The 23,250-nt window shown below is 45.0% G+C and overlaps 1 protein-coding gene across 1 annotated transcript in view; it reads right to left on the bottom strand.

Moving 5' to 3' along the window:
* The window catches only part of Ank1 (ankyrin 1), a 123,184-nt gene extending 100,192 nt beyond the window's left edge, over window positions 1-22,992 (bottom strand). The window contains exon 1 of the mRNA XM_071610181.1: window positions 22,817-22,992. Within this exon, the coding sequence (XP_071466282.1) occupies window positions 22,817-22,834 (18 nt within the window). The 5' untranslated portion in view covers window positions 22,835-22,992. The remainder of the gene's footprint in view (window positions 1-22,816) is intronic.
* Window positions 22,993-23,250: the final 258 nt, after the last annotated feature.

Genomic DNA, 23,250 nt, shown 5'->3' with positions numbered 1-23,250 from the left:
TGGGACCCTCAGAGTAGACTTAATTACATGGTGCCCTCTCCCAGGTAAAGTCGCTGGCACCAGGACTTTTATCAGCTACACACCAGCAGAAGCAGCTTGGCTATTAGGCTCTTTATTCCAGTTCCTTCCTCCTGGCCTTTCCCAACCACTCCCCTAAGTGACCAGCACAGTGTGGGGCAGCACCAGTCCCAACACTTGCTAGCTGATGTTTGAAAGATGGCACACCAGCCATTTATGCTAGTCATAAGGAAACTATGTCTAAGAATTGAATTGAAATAGAAAAGATTTAGACTGAATGGAAAGAATTTTCCAGCTATAAGGAATATAGGACTTAACAGAAATCATTATTCAGAAAGGAGTGATTCTTTGCTAGAGAGACTTCAGAATAGCAGAGGAAGATAACTCACCAATTGATATGGCAAATAGGAGCACTAGATAAATTAAATGAATTTGAAGTTTCTGTTTGGACCCTGGGGATTCAGAAAGATAAACCATTATATTTTCCCCATAACGGACTGCCCCCTCAACCCATCACTACCATACCTTCAGACACCAATAATCATCCTACTTCTTCTCCATCTCCTCCCCCCACCCCATACTTTAAGGCTGCACTTTTCAATGCAGGTATTAAGTGTGCTCAGTGGATCTACCAATGAGAGTCACCAAAATCACATCAGAACAACAGAACAGAATTGATGAGCTAAAGAAAAAGCTAGAGGTTCACAACAAAGACACACCAGGCCCCTTGTTCTATCCTACAGCTTCATGGACTCTGCAGGATTTTTCCAAGCTTGCTAAATACCGTACCAACTGCCTCTCTGCAGCTCCCTCAGCACGCAAGCGTAATGATGTGCTGGAGGCTTCAGCTGTGGCGCTCTGTCCTCTAACCTGCATTAAGCTTTGTCAGGAGGGGGCCGTGTAGGGAAGAAAAAGGGAAGAAACTCACTGGGCAACACTTAAAACTTCTGGCTTCCTTCTGGTTTGATGAGGCGGGTTGTCACCAGGATGGCGGGAACCTGGGATGGTTGATGGGTACGTGCAGTGAATCCCTATATGGCTGAATCACTCTGCTTTTCCATAAAAACCGTTGGGCTTTATTTGTGTGTGTGTGTGTGTGTGTGTGTGTGTGTGTGTGTGTGTGTTTCCAAGCCTAGAACAAAGAATCCTAAGCAAGTAGGGTTCTCAGATGATTCTGCCCCCCAGGATATTTTGTGGGGGGGAGGTTGGAAGGAGCAGGCTGATTTAAGCAGTAGCCAGCCAGGCATGTAAGGTAACTCTTCTCCAAAGGGACAGCAGAGCTGAGATTTGGGGCAGACTCAGAGTTCCAAAGCAGGGCATCCTGGTTCCTCAGCCCTATGGCAATGGCCATCCTGTTATAACCCACCTATGGGATCAACTCAAACCTGGAACTAAGTGCAACAACACAAGTTGCTTCTCAGCTTCTAAAAATACTTGATGTTAATCGATCTGCAATTGAGCTGTGTATATGTTTTGATAAGAGAAATTATTTTTCTCAGCTTTAGTGTCCACATCAGGAATATGAAAGCAGCTTCACCTACCTCTCCAAGTATTGTGAGAATCTAATGTGAAAATACCTAGCACTACTTCTGACACACAGTAGGTGCTCAATAAATGACAGCTGACCTTTCCACCCCCGCTTTCCTTCTTCTCAACTAAAGCTTTTGCTAAACTTCTTCCCCAGAGTTATAGAGTGTTACTGATCTTGCTTCTACCCTGTAAAATTAGGGCCTTATTATTATTTAACCAGGGTCTAATACCCATGGCCAAGAAGAGGACCCCTAGTTGCCGTAGCAACTAGATCTCTGGGGCTTCCTACACACTGTCTTCAATTTCCACATTCTCTGCATGGAAGACAATGATTCTCCAGTTGCGTATCCAACTGAAGCTGTGCTCCCAATCCCTTTCTGCCAGCTCCTCTCACAGTATTCCTGCCACACTGTGGCCTGCCTACTCTATCTATTCTGTCCCTCACCCACACAGGGAGTCACCCCAGTCCTTAGAGGCTCTGGGTACCACTGATAAGGGTGGGTACCAGGAGCTCCACCCTTTACTGAGAAAGGCCAGTTTATCAACACTTGAGAACCACCCTGGGGAGTTTGAAAACCATCAAGAACATCACTGTTGGGAAATTTATTTCTCACGTACACATTGCAGTTTCCCTCACTACCCTACTCCCCAATTAATTAGAAAGCATCTTTATGGAATGTTCCATGAAAAGTTCCTTTGAGGGTCTTGGGGGTGTAGCTCAGTGGGAGCCTCTGCTTAATCATGTGCGAGGTTCTGGATTCAATCCCCAGTACCATAAATAGATAAATAAATAACATTCAAATCCAATAAGAAATTGAGTCCAACTCCTTTAAAACTTTGTTATTTCTTTTTAACATTTATAGGAGAGTGGGGAGAGAACAGAGAGCCTTCGTTGTTTTTCTATTTAACATTGTGTAGTACATTTCCAGTGGCCAATTAGGTAACCCTGGGCATCTGCCTTTCTGGACGAAGAGATGGCAAGTATGGGGGTATATTTAGGGAGGTGACCAGAGCCGGGTATCAGGTCCCACTGTGTTGGCACTCTTCTCCATAGTGTTCCTTTTAAGAGGGTTGGCAGCCCTTGAGTCTATTTTTAGACCCATGAGAAAGGTGCTACATGGATTCCAGAGAAGACCAAATTAAACCTGGATTACTGCAGGAGGGACGGAGGGAGGGGGAGAGAGTACAGCTGAATCTAGGATTTTTCTCTTCACTTACATACAGGGTTCCCCTCATTCCTGGGATCAGATATTGACCGTCTTTCCAAAGGGATCAACTTGAGTCACATGCCCACTTTTGGGAACTGTCACATGGGATTTGATTCCTAGTGAGCAATGGTTGAAAAACTTTTTTCTATGGTCTATTTCTCATTATTGAAGTTTTTTGTTTTCTGGGGTGTTTTTTTGTGTGTGTGCGTGTGGGGGGGACGAGTGTTATGTGTGTTTAGTGTGGTTGTTTTTGACACTGCTGGTCCTAGTATGAAAAATCAATATGAATTTTATATACCTGTTAAATCATATATTCTGGAATGACCACCCTATTCAGCAAGGCAGAGCTCACAGCCTGGAGTTTGCCAATAGGAGCATCCAAGCCAAGTCTGAGCTCCCAGCTCGTACCCTGAAACCTGGTCCCTTGTGCTAAAAAGAAGGGTGGGGAGTGGACCCAAATGACAAGTCTGTAGGAAACAGGACTATTTTCAAAACAGTGAGAAATAAACAGGCATCCAACACCACGGTCTCATCAAATAGCCAGATGAAGAGAACAGAATGTTTTATGTTCAATAACAAATCTCAGCTTCACTATCCATTTCTCAGGATGAGAGAGAGAACTGGATTTTCTAAAGAATGAAATGCTTTGAAAACAAGCGAATGCTTCTGCAGAGAGGTGCTGGGACTTCCAGGGAGGTGAATAAAGGCAAGGTATCTTTTCAGATGATCCATTCATCTGGAGTCCCCATGACACAGAATTGCTCTACACTGATTTCTGGAGTTAAACAGGTTGAGTTGAGGAATTCCAAGTTGGTGCAAGAGCAACAGGAACCCACAAAATAAGAGTTTCTGATCAGCTTGGTCAAAACAACAGACGTGAATCTTAGCACGGTACTGGCCGCACACCAGAGACTATAAATATTAACTGAATTGGAATCTCACTGAATCCAATTGCTTTCAATTTTAAAATGAGCCACATCAATGAAAAACAAAAACAATCAGATGTCCAGGCTGGTTGACTAATCTGTTCATTTTCCCACAAGCTGTTATGGCTCCTGTGGAAACAGTCTGGGAACCACTGTCCTTTCCTAGGTGGGGAAGTTACAGTGGCTTTCCATCAAGCCCTGGGCCATGCCACAGAGAAAGGGCCCTGCCCCTCAATCCACACCTCTCTGTTCTTTTTTCCTATAATCTCCATTCCCAGTCCATCAGATCCATTCTGCTTCTTCCCTCTCAAGCAAAGAGGCACAGAGTTCTTCAATCACTCTTACCTCCCTGCGAGGGGGTAAAAAGTGGGATGTCATCAGGGTGCACCATCAGAATTCTAAGAGAAACTGCCATCATCCAGTATACTAGCCCATGCCGCCTAGCTATGCTTCATTCTCTCCACAGTTTGAGGAACGGGTTGCATTTAGAACTGACACTTCAGAACATATTGCTGATTGGGGAACCCAGACTACAGGGGAAATGACACATTCTGGAAAACATGTATGAACTGCATTGCCATAATGGTCTCATTTACTAAAAGTACCTCTGGAGTTTCCAACATCATGGAAGCCTTCCTCTGCAGCCTGCTGTATGGGAAGAGGAAGAGTACACATTAGAGAAATTGCAAAATTAAACTCACTTTGATGGTGCTACATGGAAACTTTTTTTTTTTTTTTTTTGTAAATGGGCTTGAGTATTGTCAGTGAGCCCCATGGTTCCAGAGTTTCTGAAGGATGCCCCAGGTCTGCTCAGACAATCCTGTATGGCATGCTCACCTGGTGCAAGCCAGGGTCCTACCCTTAGAAATGCAGCCCTGTCTTATAGGAACGATCATCCATGTCTGGAAAGGCTGCCCAGTGATCTACTCAGGATGATCCACTCATGTCTCCCCTATATCAACTTGAAGGGAAAGAGTCAGAATGGGTGACCCATTGCCAGCCACAGGAAGACCTGCCTAAAGATTCCACTAGGACCTGTTTCTGAACAAGGCCAAAGAAGCTCCAGAAAGCAGATGCTAAGCCTTCTAAGGTAGTTCTGGATCTTCAGCCCAAGATGTGCAGTTTGACCAGCCTCTGGAGCATAGCTCTTCCATTTTGGGGAGGCAGCCTGGAGTCATCCACTAGGAAATTGGCCTGGGAGCATTATACTTTGGGATCCCTTCCATGGCTTCTGGCCTATGAAAATTCACTGTAGTGACAATGAGATAGATGGAGGAGCAGGAAGGGGAAAGGGCTTTTCAAAGAATAATAGCTGAAATTTATAAGACAGGTATTCTTCTAATCCCTTTTGACATCTTAACACTTTTAATTATCACAATCCTCCAGTGCGGTGGCTACTATTATTGTCCCCATTTTACAGAAGCAGCAGCTTAGGCACATTAAGTCCTTTTCTCAAAGTCACCCAAAGGTAAGATGTTGCTCTGTGCTCTGGTGCTGAAGTAGAGAGCTGCTCTACATTTTGCCCTTTTCTATGGGCCTAAGAAAGTTTTCTTGGGGCAAGTGAGAAAGTGAATTTTAACATTCTCCATTAGGAATTTCTCAGTCTTGGAAATTTGGGAATAATCTAGGCATCTTTATTAGTTTGACCTTTTTATACCAAAAAGACCCCAGCTACTGGTCAGATGCATATTGAGTTCAGAAATGTCAGGCCACTGTTGACATGAAGCTTGACCCTCCAGGACTTGATAAGAGGTGATTGACCAGAGTTTGTCCTTCCTGAGAGCAATAGGGAAACAGAGGCTCTTGGGACAATATGGTTGATTTTAATCTGTGCACTCTGAGTTCTCTGGAATAGAACAGTAACACCAATCCTGTCTTCTCAGCCACACACCTTCTGAACAAGGGGAAAGAAGCTCCAGAAAGCAGATACTAAGTCTTCCCAGGCAGCCTTGGATCTTCAACCCAAGAAGTGCAGATGAAGTAGAAGGAACCACAGGACCCTCTGCAAAGGAACCCACCTCTTCCCCTTCCTTCAGACCCTGGTGATCAGGGGTTGATCTGTTGGCCAAATGCTGACTGCAAAGGTTTCGTCTCTCCTTCCAGAGTCAAAACATTGTGAAGCAATTGAATAAAATTAAAACACTAACCAGCCCACTGACTGGCTCTAGATTTTGCCATTTTTCACAACTTACCAGCCAGACAAGTTCTTTCTTCCAAGAATCTCATAATCTCCTTTCAACAGGGTGCTTAACAGCTACCCCTAGAAAAGAGCTTGGCATCTGCTTTCTACATCCTAGTCCTATTTTCTCTTTACTACCAAGGCAACAAGAACAGGTGCCACATGTAAATATGTCACATGGGACGCATCATATTATTCTTAATAATTGAATCGAGACCATTATCTTTCTATTTAATCCTCTTGTGAATTCTGGCTGGCTCCTCTCTTGGCTATCTTTTCATACAGTATTTATATCACCCCCTTTATAATTACTTAAATAAAAGAGGTGAGCAAATAAGCCATACATCATCAGCTACATCTTCACTTCTCTCCCAATTCACACTTATCTGCAGAAAACCCCTCCTACACTGGGCGAATCCTAAGGGATGTTGTTAAGTTGGACATTTCTAACCTGCACAATAATGAAGAGAGTCTACATCGTCTGTTTTTTAGACTTTGGCTTCTCATCTTTTAAAAGAAATAAAATGTTGAAGCTGTATTGATGTTCTTTCCATCTCTAAAGTTCTATGACTTTATGAAGTGAAAACCTTATTTCTACTCCAAAATCAATCTTGAAATTCACTTCCATAAGCTGCTTTTTAAAATGGCCTTGATCAGCACCCTTGACCTTGAACTTCTAAGTAATGTCACATATTAGAGAAAGAATAGGAGAAATGGGCAGTGAATCAAGTATCACTAAAACAAAACAAAACTCCCAAACAATTATCATTTTTGGAATGACTGGGCTGGTTCTTAGGCTCCACAATGAAATAGTTCCAGGATTTCTGAAATAAGATGTTAAGATGCCCATTAATGATTTCAAAGGAAACAGTCTTTAGTGATTTTAGGATGAGGGTAACAGAGATAAATTACCAATACAAGAACCTGGGGATATTCAATAGACATGCTTGTCCCTGTTCATATATTCTTTGATTCACATGTGAGCTATTAAACTGCCATGTGCAATCTGAGAGCCTGGTGGCAAACAGAGATATGGATTTTCTATGGTCCCTGCTCTTGGGAAGATCACAAACTGGCAAAGGTTAAAGCTGTAACTATATGGAAAATAAATAGGAAAAGGGTCAAATACCCAGTAAGACAATAGTTCAGGAGATGCCCTTGATAGTGTTGCAATTAAATACCAAATGAGAGGTTCCAACAAGGAGTCCTGGGAGTTCAAAGGAAGGACTGATATCAGGGGGAGTCCTGGTACTTAGAGGGATCTTGTATGCAGCACTGAGATTTGAACAGAATCTTAAAGGACTGCCAGGTTTCAGGAAAATGTGTGGATCAATTTCAACACCACCCATGCTTATTTGGAGTCTAGGTGGGGTCTAGGTGTTTGGTTCCAGAAGAGAATCCAAAAGAATGCATGCTTCCTGATCTCCCAGATAGAACAAGTGGATCCAGAAACAAATACTTACAAATTAAAACTCATATGCTATGTAACAAAATTAATGGACCTACCCTTGGGAATAGTGTGAATATTATGCAAAAGGATAATTCATGCCTAACAACAGCATAGCTTTCAAAATTTCATGTCTCCTGTCCTGAGATTAAAGGGCATTTCCATCCCATACAAAAACTTTACGTGAAGAGAAAAATGAAATAATTTTCAGATTCATTCATTCATTTAAAAATATGTGTGTGCCTGCCAGGTGCTGGGCACTGTGGAGGATCCAACAATGAACAGACAAAATCCTGCTCTCAGACACATACATTCTAACATGAGGAAGGGGAGGTAGATGGATGAGCAGTGAGACCTACATTCTATCAGGAAGTAGTATGTGCCAAAAGGGAAATCAAACAGGAAAAGGGATGGAGAGCCATCCGTGGTGTTAGATAGCATTAGATATGGGAGGCCTGGGGGTGGGGTGCGGTGGGGTGGGCTGAACACAGGCAGGGAATGGACATTTTGTACCTGGACAGGCAAACTTATGAGAGGTAATGATAGTTGTAGAACATTCTAGTGCTCACTCCAACCATCACCAAGATATGGTCCTTAATCTGGGAGGCTCTCTTCTGTACCTGTAGACTCTATGCAACTTTTGATGCCCTAAGACAAGAAGCTAGAGATGCTGGTGGAGGAACCCAAAGAAAGAAAAGATAGTAATAGGTAACATATTGGGGGTGCGAGGCACTTTTCTATGCACTTTAAAAGTGGTAACTCAGCTAACCAGTTAATACACAGTGACTTTATAAATTAGGTGCTCTAACTATCCTTCTTTTACAAGTAGAAAGCAGAGGCACAGAGAAGTTAAAAAATCTTGCTCACTGTCACACAGCACAGAAGTGGCTGGGCTAGGATTCGAATTCAGCAATTGGAGCCAAGTCTGCAGTTGTAAGCATTCAGCTCTAGTGCCTTAAAGATGTGGACTGCAAGACCACAGAAGAACAGAAAACTCAGGAACTCTGAGGAAGTAATGGTAAGAGACGCGGCATCTGGCTGCAGTGGAGATGAGAGATGGCCTTGGGAAGTCTCTGTTCTCTGCCAGCAGCCTGCCAGGTTGCTCAGCAGTACTCTGTCCAGGCCACTTATTCAGATTGATATTCAGCATCACCCAGCACCTACCCTGCACTGGGGCCAATCTGGGGACACTGAGGTCAAAACAGCTGAAGCTGTACCCTCCCAGGCCCCCCATTGTCCCGTTCTCCCTGGGGACTCACCTGAGTGTGTCCAGCTGATCCTAGCAGATAGGAGACCCAAGTTTACCTCCTCTGAATTTTTAACCAATAACTTTCAATTATTTCCTCTTAGACTCCCATTGAATTCATAAATAGCATTATCATTTTTCAAAGGCCTGTAGGAGTTTGTTGAGTTAACCCCAGTGACTCATTATTACAGCATCCAGCTCATTTTCCTCTCCTCCAGGGAATGAGACATCCTCCTACATCCCGCCCAGGGAAGGGAGGGGAGCAGACTCTCCTCTTAGTAGATTTGTCCCCCGCCCCTCCCCACCAAAATGGGCTGATGCTTCTTGGACCCACAGGGTGATGGTTTTCCCCAGTCTGAGGCCTGAATAGCTCCAGTAGTTTTCCAGACCCACCCACTTGAAAGGAATGTGTGTCTACATACGTGTGTGTGTGTGTGTGTGTGTGTGTGTGTGATCAGTGAAACCAAGAGTAGGTTAGAGGGTTAGGCTCTGGAGGCTGAGGCTGGGGGTGGGGAAGGTTGGTGAGGAGGATAGACAGCTGTTAGACTCACTGTCCTTTCCATGGGCAAATGTATTTATAGTTTACTAGACAAATTACTTAAAGGGGATATAGGCAGATGGCAGTGGGGAGAGAAACACTACCGGAAAAAAAAAAAAAAGAAAAGAAAAAGAGTGTGTGGTTTTGGCATTGAGCTTCTAATCTCATCTCACTAGAAAGCAGGTGAAATCCCTAACCAGAAGTGCAAAAGAGAAATGTTCATGCTCTGTTCTACATTTCTGGAAAGCCTCCCTCTCTGGAAAAAAATATTGCCATTTTCTGTCTTAATTGGGGACTCCATTTGGAAGGTAGCAGAGAGGCAATCAAAATGATGGGAGGGGAGTTCACCTGAGGTCTGTGCACCCCCAAAGTCTCTTCAGCAGCCTCAATCTTCCCCTGCCCTCTGCAGTTTCCTAGAATGTCGGCAAGCTCTGGACCATGCACCTACCTGCCAGGACTCCCTGCCTAGCAGCCCTTCCCTAATTGGAAAGGCCACCATGTCAGGCAATTCCAAGTGACTCTCTTAGGCAGGGTGCCATATGAAGCCATTCCCCTGACCCAGCAGAGTTGTGCAAGGCACTGGTTGTTTGGGCACCACATCCCAAGGATCCCAGACATGGAAGCACTTTGAGGACCCCCTGTCCAGCTTCTGAGCCCAAAGTGCAGTGCAGATCTCAGCTTTCCCTACCTCCCCACTTTCCTGTCTATGCCCACCCCCACCCTCTGCACCTGGCCTCTGCCGAGGAAAAAACACAGTCATTGCCCACTCAAACAAATGTCGAGTTCATGGAAAAGGTGGCACCAGAGACCAAGGCTTCTGTCTCCTGGTCCAGCACAGTCCATGACACTCCTAGAGTCTGCACAGATGGCCCCTGTCCCTGACCTGAATGGGTGGAAACTGAACTGAGGACACAGAGACTAAGAACCAAAGGAACAAGGTGAGGACACAAATCCTGCTCCAGTTTGGAGCCCCTCAGGCCTGAGAAGGGAAGGCAGAGGGTCCTGAAGGCCAAACGGGGTAGGAACAGATGTCAGTGTCAGGGTCCTTTCCAGAATCCAGGACTGGGAGGTGAGAACAAGTGCTGGGGGTAAGAACAAATAAGGTGGGGGCTGTGGGGACATGGCTGATGACAGAGCTAAGGTCCATGTTAGCACCAGGGTCAGAGTGGTAAGAAACTACTCTGTCAAATTGGGAATGGAGCTATGTAAACCCAAGGATTTAAATACTTTGGATTTTAAATACTTAGGAGCTCAGTAACTACTCCACGAGCCCTCAGCACTCACCAGCACCAGCCTCAGGGCCTCAGGAACCTTTCAGGAAGGAGCCCTGCCCTTCCCCATGTGCCCTCTAAGCTCAGACATTAACCCCTCTCTCCTGCACCCAACTTATTTTGGGAAAGTCCACCCTCACTACTGGATTTTCCAATGAAAGAAAGAACTGTGCATTTCCATAGAGAACTACTTGACCAAACCTGCAAACACTCAAGGCCAAAATGCAGGGCCATAGTGTAGAGAAGCCCACCTCTATCAGGTGAGGATGTGGCTGACATTTCTTGGGTAGGTATTTCAAACTGGGAGAGCAAAGCTGGTATCTTTCAGGGCCCTCACGGTCACTCCATCACAGGCCCCACTAACCAGCAAGTCTCTGAACCCTTCTTATCCCAGTTTCCACCTCTGCAAAATGAGATTTTATTTCCCAGTGAAAACATTATGTCACTCGGTCCTGCATCCAGCAGGCCTGTCCCCTGAGCATCTGTAAGGCTCTCCCTGCTGGCAGGTATTTCCCTAAAACTCAGGAGGGACAGGGATGGCCTGTTGAGAACCATCTCAGGTGATCTCAGATTCCTGGTGAATCAAGCTCTAAGCATTTTATCTGAATCAAAATCAACTAAATTGCATAAATTGATTTTTATTTCATCTTACACATTTGGAGATAGAACCGCTCTAATCACCTACACAAATCTAAGCAAACAACGTACAAATTTGGATCCCAAATGAGAAGAAAGATTCTATCTGACTTAGCTTATAAAATTTCAAGCATTTCATTGACTTGATCATTAGGCACCAGCTGATCAGAAAGTCCCAAGATTTCTAACTACTGTATCCAAATCAAATACGCATTTCTAAAATATCCACACTGAAAAAAGCTTCTTTGATCATTCCAAATCCATTTCACCTGATTGAATGATTTTTCTCATTTCCACTGAGAGCTGTTAAACCAACCATGCAAACTATCAAAACCCCACAAGCACAGGAGGAAAAAAAAAATTGACAACATTTGGATAAGTCAGTCCTTAGCAAACAAAAGTGTACCTGATTGAATGTAGCACATGAAGTTTTTGTTAATCAAACCCTATTTCCTCTTGAACTTTTCTATCTGATAATCAAGTCATTAAAGGGGATCATTTTGAAGAATCCTATTCCTGGTCCATGTACCTGTTCCTCTTTTCAAATGCTTGACAGGACTCTCCTCATTGAAGAATCCAATTTGCTGGAAAGTTCTTTCTTACCTACAGTCAAAATCTGCTTTCCTGTGACTTCTACCGACCCCTTTCTCTGGCCCTTGTCTTGGAACACACCAGGGTAAGTCTCTGCTTTTGCTGGTGACAACCTGGTACAATTGGGGACTTTTCTTCAGCCTCTTGAATCTTATTTCTCTTCTGTTCCTTCAAATTTCTCCCAGCCATGGTTCCAGACCTTTTCCCTTGCTGACTACCCCCTGCCTACATGATGTTCCAATGATCAAAGTCTCTCTAAAATCAAAAGCTGAACATAGTCTTTGCAAAAGAACCTGACATTATGTTTCCCAAAGTGTGTTCCCAGGAATACTAGTCCTGGGCAATGTCACCTACTCCAGCACAAAAGATGTGCAGGACAGTGTATGTGGAAAATGTGAACCCTGTCTTTAGAGTCTCAAAATGAAAAAGCTTTTTAAAGCTCGGAGTGATTGTGGAGAAATCTGATTAATAGCATTTATTTTATTTTTTTAAAAATATTTTTAGTTGTAGATGGACAGAGTACCTTTATTTTGTTTATTTAGTTTTTTTATGTGGTGCTGGGGATCGAACCCAGGGCCTCATGCATGCTGGGCAAGTGCTTTACCGCTGAGCTACAAGCCCAGCCCTGATTAATAGCATTTAAGCTAATGTTTCTCAAAAGTAATTAATAATAAATCTTTATTTGCCTCCTGCTTTGGGGGAGGCTGGTCACCTTCACTCTGACTGTCCTCCAACTGGTGAAGTCTTATAACCCTTCAGTATATTCCTCTACCTCCCTTTTTCACCCTACCCCCATCCACACCTGCAGCCCCCAGCTTTTCTGGCGCCCAGGAATTAACAACATAAAAATAAAGAACTTACATAATAGCTAACTTGTATTTTATAGATTCCTTCTTAAAGCAAAGCATCCTTTTGGGATATAATTAATAAAGGCCTTAATTTTTCTAATTTGTGCATGTGAACTTAAGCATAATAAAATTGCATCTCTTCAGTAGGACCCGTAATGCAATCCAAAACTGCCACCTACCACAAGGATATTTTTTGGATGATGGATGTCTGTCATTAAATCCACTGACACACATGAGAAGCAGGCTGAGAACTGGAAACATTTTCAGACCTTTTAGCATGGAGTGTATCTGGATCTATTCTGTTGAGGCATTTTTGTGCCTCCCACAAAAATTTTTATGTACGATATTTTTTCACATGCACTTGGGAGCTAACTCCTTAAAGAAACCCCATGGTGAAACTTTTGCAAAGTAAATAAACATGCTGTAATGCAGCTTTTTTTTTTCTGTTTTAGTACTGGGGATTGAACCCTGGGGTGCTGAGCCGCATCTCCAGCCCTTTTTATTTTTTTCATTTTGATGCAGAGTTTCACTAAGTTGCTTAGGGACTTGCTAAGCTGCTGAGTCTGGTCTTGAACTTTTGATCCTCCTGCCTCAGCCTCCTGAGTCACTGGGATTACAGGTGTGCACCATCATATAGCTGTTTTCTGTTTGTTTTAACTTACATAGGTATTGAGGTGGTTTTGGTTTTGGTTTTTGGAATAAAGAGGACAGCCCTGTGGATCCCATAAGGGTTCGTGGAAGGAATGGGCAGAGTAGGTGATATGAAAAGCCCCAAAGCAGGCCCTGTCATGCCACACCCTTCTGCAGGACCAAACTCTCTCACCCTTGGAGTCAGCATTTGGCATGTAGGCTTCCAGGACTTCCAGGTGAAATGCCCTGTATGACCCCAGAAGAGCAATGCTGGCATCTTCCAGCCTGGCTCTGGCCAAGCGCGGTTGTGCATGCCTGTAATCCCAGAAGTTCACACCCGTGTAGAGCTTAGAACGGGGCCTGGCTCAGGTCTCCTCACTTTTCTTGCTCACTTGAACAACTGCTTTCTGTTTTAACTGCTAATACCTAAGACTCAATTATCCATGACTCTCCCCTGGACCATTTGGCATCTCCCTCCTGCCTGACTTCTCTTCCCCTGGGCTCCCCTCCGTTCAGCTCATACTGGGCCAGATTCAACATCTGACCCATAGCCAGGATCCTTAGGCCCAGAGCCCTCCACTGCTCCTCGCTGCTCTCAGGTTCTTCAAACACCTTGGCCCTTGCACTTCCACTTTCCAGCCAAATTCCTGCCCCATCACAGCCTCTTCTCTTCCCAAGCCTTGAACTGCTCTGAAATGCCTGGCCTGCTCTGGGTTCTCCTGCTGTTGTCTCCTCGGATTCCCCTCTACTCTCACAAGTCTGCACCAGACCTGTCTCTCAGAACTAACTTGATGCTGCTCTCTACCTGGGACTTCCCTTGATTGCCTCAACTGGCAACAGTCTCACCCTCCTCTGACTCTCTAAAGCATGTTGTCCCTTGTGGCAGATCCCTTCTTCATTCTGGACTATTGTTGTTTCGGTCCCTGCCTCATCACCCCTTGCAGGTTCTAAGCACTTTAAGAGCCACCAGGATACTTTCTATCTGCGTCTTCCCGAAGCCTTACCCATCTGGGGTTTTCAGTGATTGCTTATCAGCTCTAAAAATGCCACAGAGCAAGACGCTAAAGGAACAGTAAGGGAAACAAGTCAGGACAGGGCATCAGGAACAGGGACTCCCCCAGCGAGTGATAGGCAGGACAAGAGGGGCATCTCAGACAGCCCTGAATGTTGTCCCTGAGCCCCGAAAGAACTGTCTGGAGAGGAGACTCACTGAACTGGGGACCATTAAGACAGGCCCCACCTACTTCACAGTTATCAGTAATGTCCCTGAGCAGGATGCACCCTTACCACTAAACAAACAAACTTAGTTGCCAACAAACAAAATCAAGACCCTAAGCAACAAGTTGAGGCTGCCCTGGTCACCACTTGCTCTAAATTTACATCCCATTTATTCAAAAAAGCTAGAGATGAAGTGCCCAATGGCCATGATGCAAATGAGTGGAGCAGGGAGAAGGGGCTCCATACAGCTATCCCAGTTCTAGATCATCTAGATACCACTTTGCACCAGGTAAATCCAGAACAATCTGTGAACACTGCTCAGTGCTGAACACTGGACCCCTTTGTGAGAATCAATGTCAGGGACTAGGATCACTGTTTTTCACATAGAGAAACAAGGACATTGAAAATGAAGTGATATTTCAAAATTCCACTGGAAGACAGTCTAGATGGAGACTAAAAATTGAAACCTCCCAACTTAGTTCATCATTCCATCTGCAGATGTTTTTTTGAAACCAAATCTGAGAAAGATTGCTGTTCTAATAAAAGGCTCTTTCCATGGGGGATTCCATAAAGGGAAGAAGAAAGGTGGGGGGCGGGGGGACAAGTCCTACTTAATGAACCATTCAGGGCAACAACCCCGACACATTTCCACACATTTCACACAAAGTCAAGTTCAGTTTATTGGTCATTCATTTTTTAAAAACTCTACATGTATTTATTTATTGCACAAGACATCTCAAAGCAGTGATGGGTTAGCCAGCTGCTGATGGAGGCCACTGCCCTGAAGGGGACCAGAGGCTGAGGAGAGGTGAAAGGCCGGGAAAGCTGGGGGTGGTGCCTGCTCTGGTCCAAAGTGGGGGCAGCATTCAAATTGGGGCAGAGAAACAGGGAGGAAGAGTCAGGCCCAGGCTGGAGGGGAGGGGTATGGTCCGCTGGTGATTCTATCAGAAGCCTGAAGAAGTTGGATTGGAAAGTTCCATGCCAGCTGATGATCCTGAATGGCAATTCCCACGCATTTGACAACAAGAAGTGATGGCTTCAGTATGAGAGAATGAGCTGGACTTTGTACCTGCACAGGCCTCAGACAGAATAGAGGCCCTGGTCCTCTGAGCTCTAGTTAATCCTCATCCTCAACCTGATGGTGGTAGCTGGGACAGGTGAGGAAATGGGACTCTTTGATATAACATTATCTTTTAGGTGGTAAACCACCAAATCAACACAGAAAGCATGATGTGAGTTAGCATCAGACATCCTGGAAAGGCAGGATATCTCCCAAATAAACAGCAGTCAGAACATGGCTTATTTGATTAAGGAGAACTCAAAGAAGAAAAGGAAAAATAATAATGGCCCAGAAATGACAAGTCTGCCAAGACACCAATGCCACCCCATCTGGTACCCCCAGTGGAGGTGGCTCAGTTGCCACAATGCTCTGGCCCAATAAGCCTAAAAGTGGCTTCAGAATCTTTATCAAAACAACATCCCAGCAGCTGCTATCAAATAGGCTAGCATTGACATCAGGCAATGAGACTCATTTTCTATTCTGATGTTGTTGAATCAGCAATTTGTAACAAATGTGATGCTCCCGGCTATGAGCATGAATGATTCATCAGGCCTTTCCCAGTCTTGATGACATATTCTTCAAGATTATTTCCCCTCCTGTTTCTCTGATTGCACACTTACCAGGACCCTGGCTCTAACTGATTGGACATTTAGATTTTCTTAATGGAACAGAATTCACTGACCAGAGAACACTGATGAACAAGAACACAAAAGAAGACCAAAGGACCGAGGGAGTCACAATGAAAAATATTTTCAAAAACTCAAGTGACTGGGGCTAGATTCGAGACCATTGGTCACTAGTATGAGCAGCTGCTTAATGTCCTCAGACACTAACCTTATCTTATCAACCTTGCTAATTGCAATAAGACTCAGTTTCCTCATTTGTAATGTGGGTAGTGACTCTATATGTGATTGTTTTAAATATTAAATGAGTTGAGATAATTAATCACAGAGCATCGTGGCTGGGACATTAGCAGCTTCCCAGTAAAGTTAACCATCTCCCGTTACTCTTGACTCTGGACCACATCAATTCTCACTTGTAGACTGGCAATATTCTCCTAACTGGTTTTCCCTCCAGTGGTCCCAGCCAGAGTAAGGCGTCTTCTGAAGTACAAATTGGATCTTGACACTTTACTACTCAAAAACCCTTGCCAGCTCCCTGAAAACTTATAGGCTAATGTTCAGAAACTCACAATCTAGCCCTGCCTAGCTCTTGAGCCTCTTCTCCTGAAGCTCTCCATCACCTCTGTCCCTAGTGACCTGGATCATGCACCTTTACAAAACATGCCAGACGCGTCTTCCCTTTCCATTGTACTTTCTCTGTTTTGTGAAATTCTGCTGATTCTCAAGACCCAATCAGAGTTCTCTTCCTCTAAGAAGTTTTCCTCGTGAACTCCCCTGTTTCTTGGTCAGAATAATTAGTTTTCCTTCCTTTTAGGCTTCCACCCTACTTGTTTCAATCCACTAATAGAGCATTTCCCACTGCTGTGGGTCAGGGAGTTATTTATTGATGTTGTTTATTGATGTTTCCTACTCAATAAATTCTGTTGACCTGTATCAAAGGTATGTAAAACTATTAATCCAGAGAAGAACTTGTGATCCCTCCCAAAAAGTTATAATAACTAACATTCCTGAAATGGAAGGCACCGATCTGATGTATTCCTACCAACAAAACTAAGGCAATCACTATAGCCTCCAGCTGACAGATGGAGGCATGGAGGAGTATACATCTGGCCCCAGGGTAACTTCTAGAAAGTGACTAAGTGTTCTGGCTGCAGAGCCCACAGGCTGGACCATCTGCTGCGCTGCTGGACTACCACACTCAAACACCAGCCTTTAGATCCTGCTTGGGCAAGGCCACCTACACCACCATACACCCCAGACACTGGAGGCTGGGGGGCAGAAGAGACAGGCATATAAAACAATAGTTTCAGCATGCTCAGGAGAAGTGAAGAAAATATGTCCAGTGAGTATCAGTCTGGAGAGTGTAAGGAAACAGACACAGGCTGGACCCAGCTGCCAGACTTGGGCTCATCTTCCTCTCCTCAAATGGAAAGTAAGGATAATAACACAGATCTCACGAGGTAGTTTCAATACCACATTAAGATGAAGGCTGTAAAGAAAGTGCAGTTCTTGTTATATTGTAAAACAATAGCATTGCATGCACAGCATTTGAAAGGCTAGTGGTGGGGGAAAGGAGTAAAGCCCCAGGGAATTCAGGCCAAGAAGTCTAGCTGATTCCTGGGTTGACCCCATGGTCACCTGGATGCCATGCACATGTGAAGAGCATTCATCATCCACAGAACTCCTGCCACTGACCCCTATTTCCATTTTAAGTTCACCCATCCCCCATCAAATTGTGTGTTCTATATCATGGCTGACCAGACCACTAGGGACCGAATGACTCAGGATAAATGAATGTTTAGGAAGAAATATGAATTCCAGTGTGGCTGTCCCATGTAGGGAAGCGAGCTGTTCCTGCTCTTGACCCTGGTCCTAGCACCTCCTCTTCCCTATCTGTTCATGAACCTGCCCTGAACTCCACTCCTCACTGTTAACTTAATCCTCTAAAAATCCCAGTAAGAATTAGTCCCTTGCATCTGTATAACTCAAGATCCTCTTAGAAAGATGTCAATGTATGCAATTAATGGAAAATTTTTAGAGATAAGCCCCCTTTAAGGAAGAATCTCCAGTGATGGACCTGTGGGCTTCATGGCAGATAGGTGGCTAAGGTGTTTCAGGACTTGGACATTCGGCTGGCACTTTCAAATTACATCATGGAGACAGAAACGTTGGGACTCAGGACAGATCGACATGTTCCACAGATGTTGGATAAATGGTCCCCAGTCATTTCCTCCTTCTGGAGCAAAAAGGAACCACAAACACACACCAAGACCCACCCCAGCTCATCCCAGCTCCCGGAGGCAGCCTGCTCAGCTGCTAATGGGTTTTCTGAGGAGCTGGAATCTGTTGCATTGTTCGAAAACCTTCATCACCCATGATCAACAGCTCGGCCACCAGGGAACTAAGGAGAACAGCTAGACCAAAGCCAGCTTATTTCCAGCTTTGATAGGCTTTCCAAAGGAAATTGAAACCAGGTGCTCTTTCTTCCAAAATATTGCCTCTTGTCCCACTTTTGGAGAGAGCAGGACAGTTTTCTGACTAATATCACCCCTTCCCCCCCTCCCCCGGGAGGGTTAGAGAATTTTCCCACTACCTTCCAAAGACAACTGGGTCCAGAGGAGCTGGGGGCAAGGGCTGCTTGCTTGTTCTGTTTTTACTACTTTGTCCATAAACAAGTTTTGTCTTCAGGCAACACACGCTGTTTCCATTCCTGTACCTCCTACCACTGCTCGCTAATAGGTTTTAGCAGCTGGTTGGTCAGGCCCATTAGCAATGGGACCGCTTCCTCCCTTAATGTGTTTTCCTTCCTGTGCTGGGACACTAAATTCAGGAGATAAATCAGCCTCTACTCTGATAGTGAGCCACAAAGGGAGGATGGTGGTCAAGGGTGAGCGGGAGGTGAGGGGCGAAGGCAATTCCACTTCTCACTCGACTTCTAATTGGTTGTCAGTGCCTGCCTGAGAATGATGACAAGCTTTGCACTTGCCCAGAGCAGGTTCACCAGGGCTGGAGTCCAGATCAGGGGTGCCTTAGAAACTGGAATATCAAGCTAGCTGGGACCTTGGGCCATTAGGCTGTGACCACCTGCTTCTGCACAGGGCCTGCCTAGAGAATTGCTTTCCAAATTAATAGCCCAACCAACATATTCCTAGCAGTCGATGCTCACAATTTGGGCAAGTGAAAGGAAAACAAGAGCTCACACTCATTCATGGTTTTAAATCAATTCATCTAACAAATATATTTTTTCCATCCCACATTCAAGACTTCAGGGGATGCTGGGGGGAAATAAGAGGAAGTGACTCAAAGATGAGTCAGGTGTGGGTGCTGCCCTCCTCCCATCCCAAGCCCGTAGGAGAGCTGACATAGAAGTAAATAAATGTAAAGGTATGGAAAATGAGAAGGGCCCTCAGGGAGGTTCCCGTAAGGTGCAATGAGAGTTCAGAAAAAATTATCTTAGGATTATTTTTTTTTAAATCCCAAGAGCAAAGTAAGAAATCTTCTATACAAACTGTTAGAGCGATCGCTTTCAATTGCAGGTTTGCAACCAGACTGGCAAAGAGTAATCAGTCATGAGGTGTTTTGCAAGCAATTTTATTGTTCATTTGTTAGTGTCACCAATATTTAATGAGCACCTACTACATGCTGGACACTACAGTAAATGTCAAGGATGTAATAATGGATAACAGCACAAATCTCACCCATGTGAAGCCTACAAATATAATATAAAAATGTCTACAGGCACCCCGCCAAGGGAGCTAACAGTGTGCCTGAAGCTATGATCCTGGAAAGACTGAGTATGAAGCAAGGCTGGAAAGATGACAGAACCAGGACTAAAACTGCCAGATGAAGGAGACTGGACCCTGTCCTCACAACACCGTGAAGAAGATTTAAAACAGAGGATGACAGGGTGAGATTGCCCTTTCTCAAATAGTGCTTTGGTTGCAGCCCTGGGTCCAATCCCTAGCTCTACAAAAGAAAAGAAAAGAAAAAGTGTCAAAGGGAAGGAAGACCTTGCTCCTTTTTACATCAGAGCAAATTTGAGGTTCCCCTCTAGCAGCTCCACTCTCACGTGCTTATGCCCAATGAGCGTTCTTGACAGCTAGCATTCCTCAACACTCATCTGCTTCACCCACACCAGGGTTCAAAGAAGACCAGGGATCATTAGCAGCTGTGTGATTACAAATTACCATACTGCATACTAATTGTGTTTTGATGGTGACTTCTGTCTCCTTTTTAATTTTATTGATGGTGATTTTTTTTTTTACATAAGGAGCACCTGTGGCCCCACTTATTTTCTCATTACATTTTGAGAGTGTAAAGGAGAAGAGGTGTATCAATACACCACCAGATTATAACCATGGAAATACCATGCATAACTACATTAACAACCAGCCCTGCTATTCCAGAGGGAGAAAAAAAAAAGTTGAGAACAATTGCACTAGAATTCAGTGAGAGCAGTGTGGATTGATTTGGTTTCAAAGGTGTCAGGAAGTGGCAGGCACAGGTAGAATTCAAATCATACTGGTTTTTATTTGTCTCATACTAAAACCGCCTAAAGCCTCCTGTCTCAAGGTAAAAATAAAATCCTCACAATGATGTATAAAATCCTTTATTTTCTGTACCCATGCCTCTGCTCCAGTGTCTTCTCCCTGCTACTTCTGTGACCTCACCTTCTCCAGCTCCTCCTTCCTCATTCTGTTCCAGCAACACTAGTTTCTTGGTTATTTCCACAATACATGCCTCCCCCAGGACCTTTGCATGTATTGCTTCCTCTGCGTCTTCCTCCTGATTGCGGCATAGCTCTAGCCCTTACCTTCTTTAAGTCTTTGCTCAATAGCCCCTCACTAAAGCTTCTTCTGAACACACTATTAACTTGTAGACCTCTCCAACCTTCTTATTCCTCTTGCCTGCTACTCACTCCCCACAGTACTTATTACCTGGTGTGTGTGTGTGTGTGTGGTGCTAGGACTGAACCCAATTCTCTCTTTCATGCTAGGCAAGTGTTCTACCACTAAGCTACACCCCCAGTCTTTTGGTAGATGTGTAATTTACTCATTTACTTCATTTTTCACTTTTTCCTTCACCTATGGGAACATAAGCTCCATGAGGGCTGGATCTTAGTCTGTGTGGCTCACTCTTTTGTCACAATGCCACACAGGACTTCGCATGTCACTTGATAAATGTTTGTTGAAAGGTGTTCAACAAACATTTATGAAAGCCTTGAGGACAAAGGCTTTCAGTTACTTTACCTTTGGAGAGCCCTCTTATCTTTTTCTCATATTTTTTTGGCAAGAATTACAAAAAACCCTGCCTTTCTAAATATGTCTCACTTAGATTAATTTCAAAAGAAGTCAGCTGGTTGTTCAGACTCTGGCCAAACCATTTTGAACTAGCTGAGGGGTGGCAACCTGGGCTGAAAAGCTAATTATATCTGATTCCTAAAGTCAGGGACCAGCTGAATTTATTGACTCTGGTTACAATGACCAACTCTGAAGTCTTTTCTTTCCTTTCCAAATGCACTTATAACCTGCCACACTTCAGATTCATAGCATACCCTATTCCCAGGCAAAGAAACTGAGACACAGAGAAAAGCGGCTCTCTCAGGGTATTAGGTCAGTGAAAGCATACCACTCATTTTACACATTCTGTTCAAGGGAGATTCCTTATTCCTGCAAAACACAAGACTTGTATTTGGGCCTGGGGACAGTTGACTTGCTCTTCTTAACCTCTCTTCTTCCTGTGGTCTGTTAAGAGCAGGCCCTATGAGGATCTCTAGAACGTAGGTTCTAGCATGGTGCAGCAAAAGGGAAAGACCTGGATAAACTTAACCTGGTATGTGCTACTAGTGGGACCACAGTGGGAGTCCCTAGATTTCTCCACAGAAGCTTCCATACTTAGGAAAAGAAATTAATATTGTTTCCCTGCACCTGGCAACGGTTAGACACATAAAAGAGTGGATCTCCTCCTTGGCCACCAGAATCCCTTTCATTCATGCTCTGAGCATATGGCCTGATATCCAGCTCTGAACTCCAAGTCCATCAACAGCCCACTGGAAAACACTACACAGCAGAGCTGCTGGGCAAGGGTACATCCTATATTCTCAGGGAGAACTGGGGATGGCAAGGGTAACCCCCTGTAATGCTCTGTTATCCTTAAAAATGTTCATCACACCCTATCTCCAAAATCTATACTGGCATTTCTCCCCTTCTTCCTTCTTAGACTTCTCTCCCTTTAATTAACAACATAAACCCAAAGTTTATCATTTCAAGAAGGAAGAAAATATGACCACTATGTGACTGCTCTTTGTGAGTCTTAGGGAGACAAGCAAGCCCCCCATCAAAAGGGTGACAGGGCACCCTGGCAGGACAGCCCACTCTCACAGGTGCCTCTTTATACTCCCCCGGGGTACAGGTCCCATGACACATCTACAAAATACACTGCTCAGGGGAGTCAAAGGAAAGCTTCTAGAATTTCATGGATTTGGATTATGATCCCTAACTCATCCTGCCCAACCCTTAATGCAGAGAGAACAATTCAAGAGACCCAGGTAGGTGGAACTCAATTTGACAGCAAATCTCTGGCTGTAAAAAATATGAACTGAATTAATTGAGTCCGGCAGAGGCCACCTGCCACTACATTCAGAGACAGAGCCAGAGCGCATGAGAGCTGAAGTTATTCCAAAGATGAGCTCAGGAGGTGGTTTTCTGGGTGGGTAGACGCAGGCACCCTCTCCCTCCCCTTGCAGGCGGCAAAGCTGCACACCCCCTCGTCCTACCCAGGGCTTCTCAGGCCCCCACCTTTCCTAGCATCACTCCCTGCCCGCTTTGAGCAGCCGCTCAGTACTCACTTTGCAGAAGCCCATCATGCTGATCCCAAAACAGGATCCCGCCGACGGTCAGTCGGTCGCGTGGAGGAACAGCTGCGGCCAGCCGCGGGAAGACCGCAGCCTCTGCGGGGGCAGGGTGGCTGCACCCTGCGGGCCGCGCGCTCAGAGGGGCCTTATCACCCGCCCCAGAGACATGCTTTGGACTCTGAGCGCGGGCGGAGGGCGGCGCCCGACTGGGGTTTACAGATATCAGGGGCACCCCCACTCCAGCACAGCCTCGCTCCAGCCAGCCCAGCCCCCTAGGGCCCCTCGGGGCGGGAGGCCAAGGGCGCACCTCCCCATGGGCAGGCTGCCTGGAGGAGGCTGGGGCCAAGCCTCCAAGGGAGCACCAAGTTGGTTCCATGCTCCAGTCTCTTCTCCCAGGCAGCTCTGCTGCGGAAGGAGCCCGGGGTCTG

Source organism: Marmota flaviventris, chromosome 3, assembly GCF_047511675.1.
Source record: "Marmota flaviventris isolate mMarFla1 chromosome 3, mMarFla1.hap1, whole genome shotgun sequence".
NCBI classification, from domain to species: domain Eukaryota; kingdom Metazoa; phylum Chordata; class Mammalia; order Rodentia; family Sciuridae; genus Marmota; species Marmota flaviventris.
This window is presented reverse-complemented; position numbering and strand designations above follow the sequence as displayed.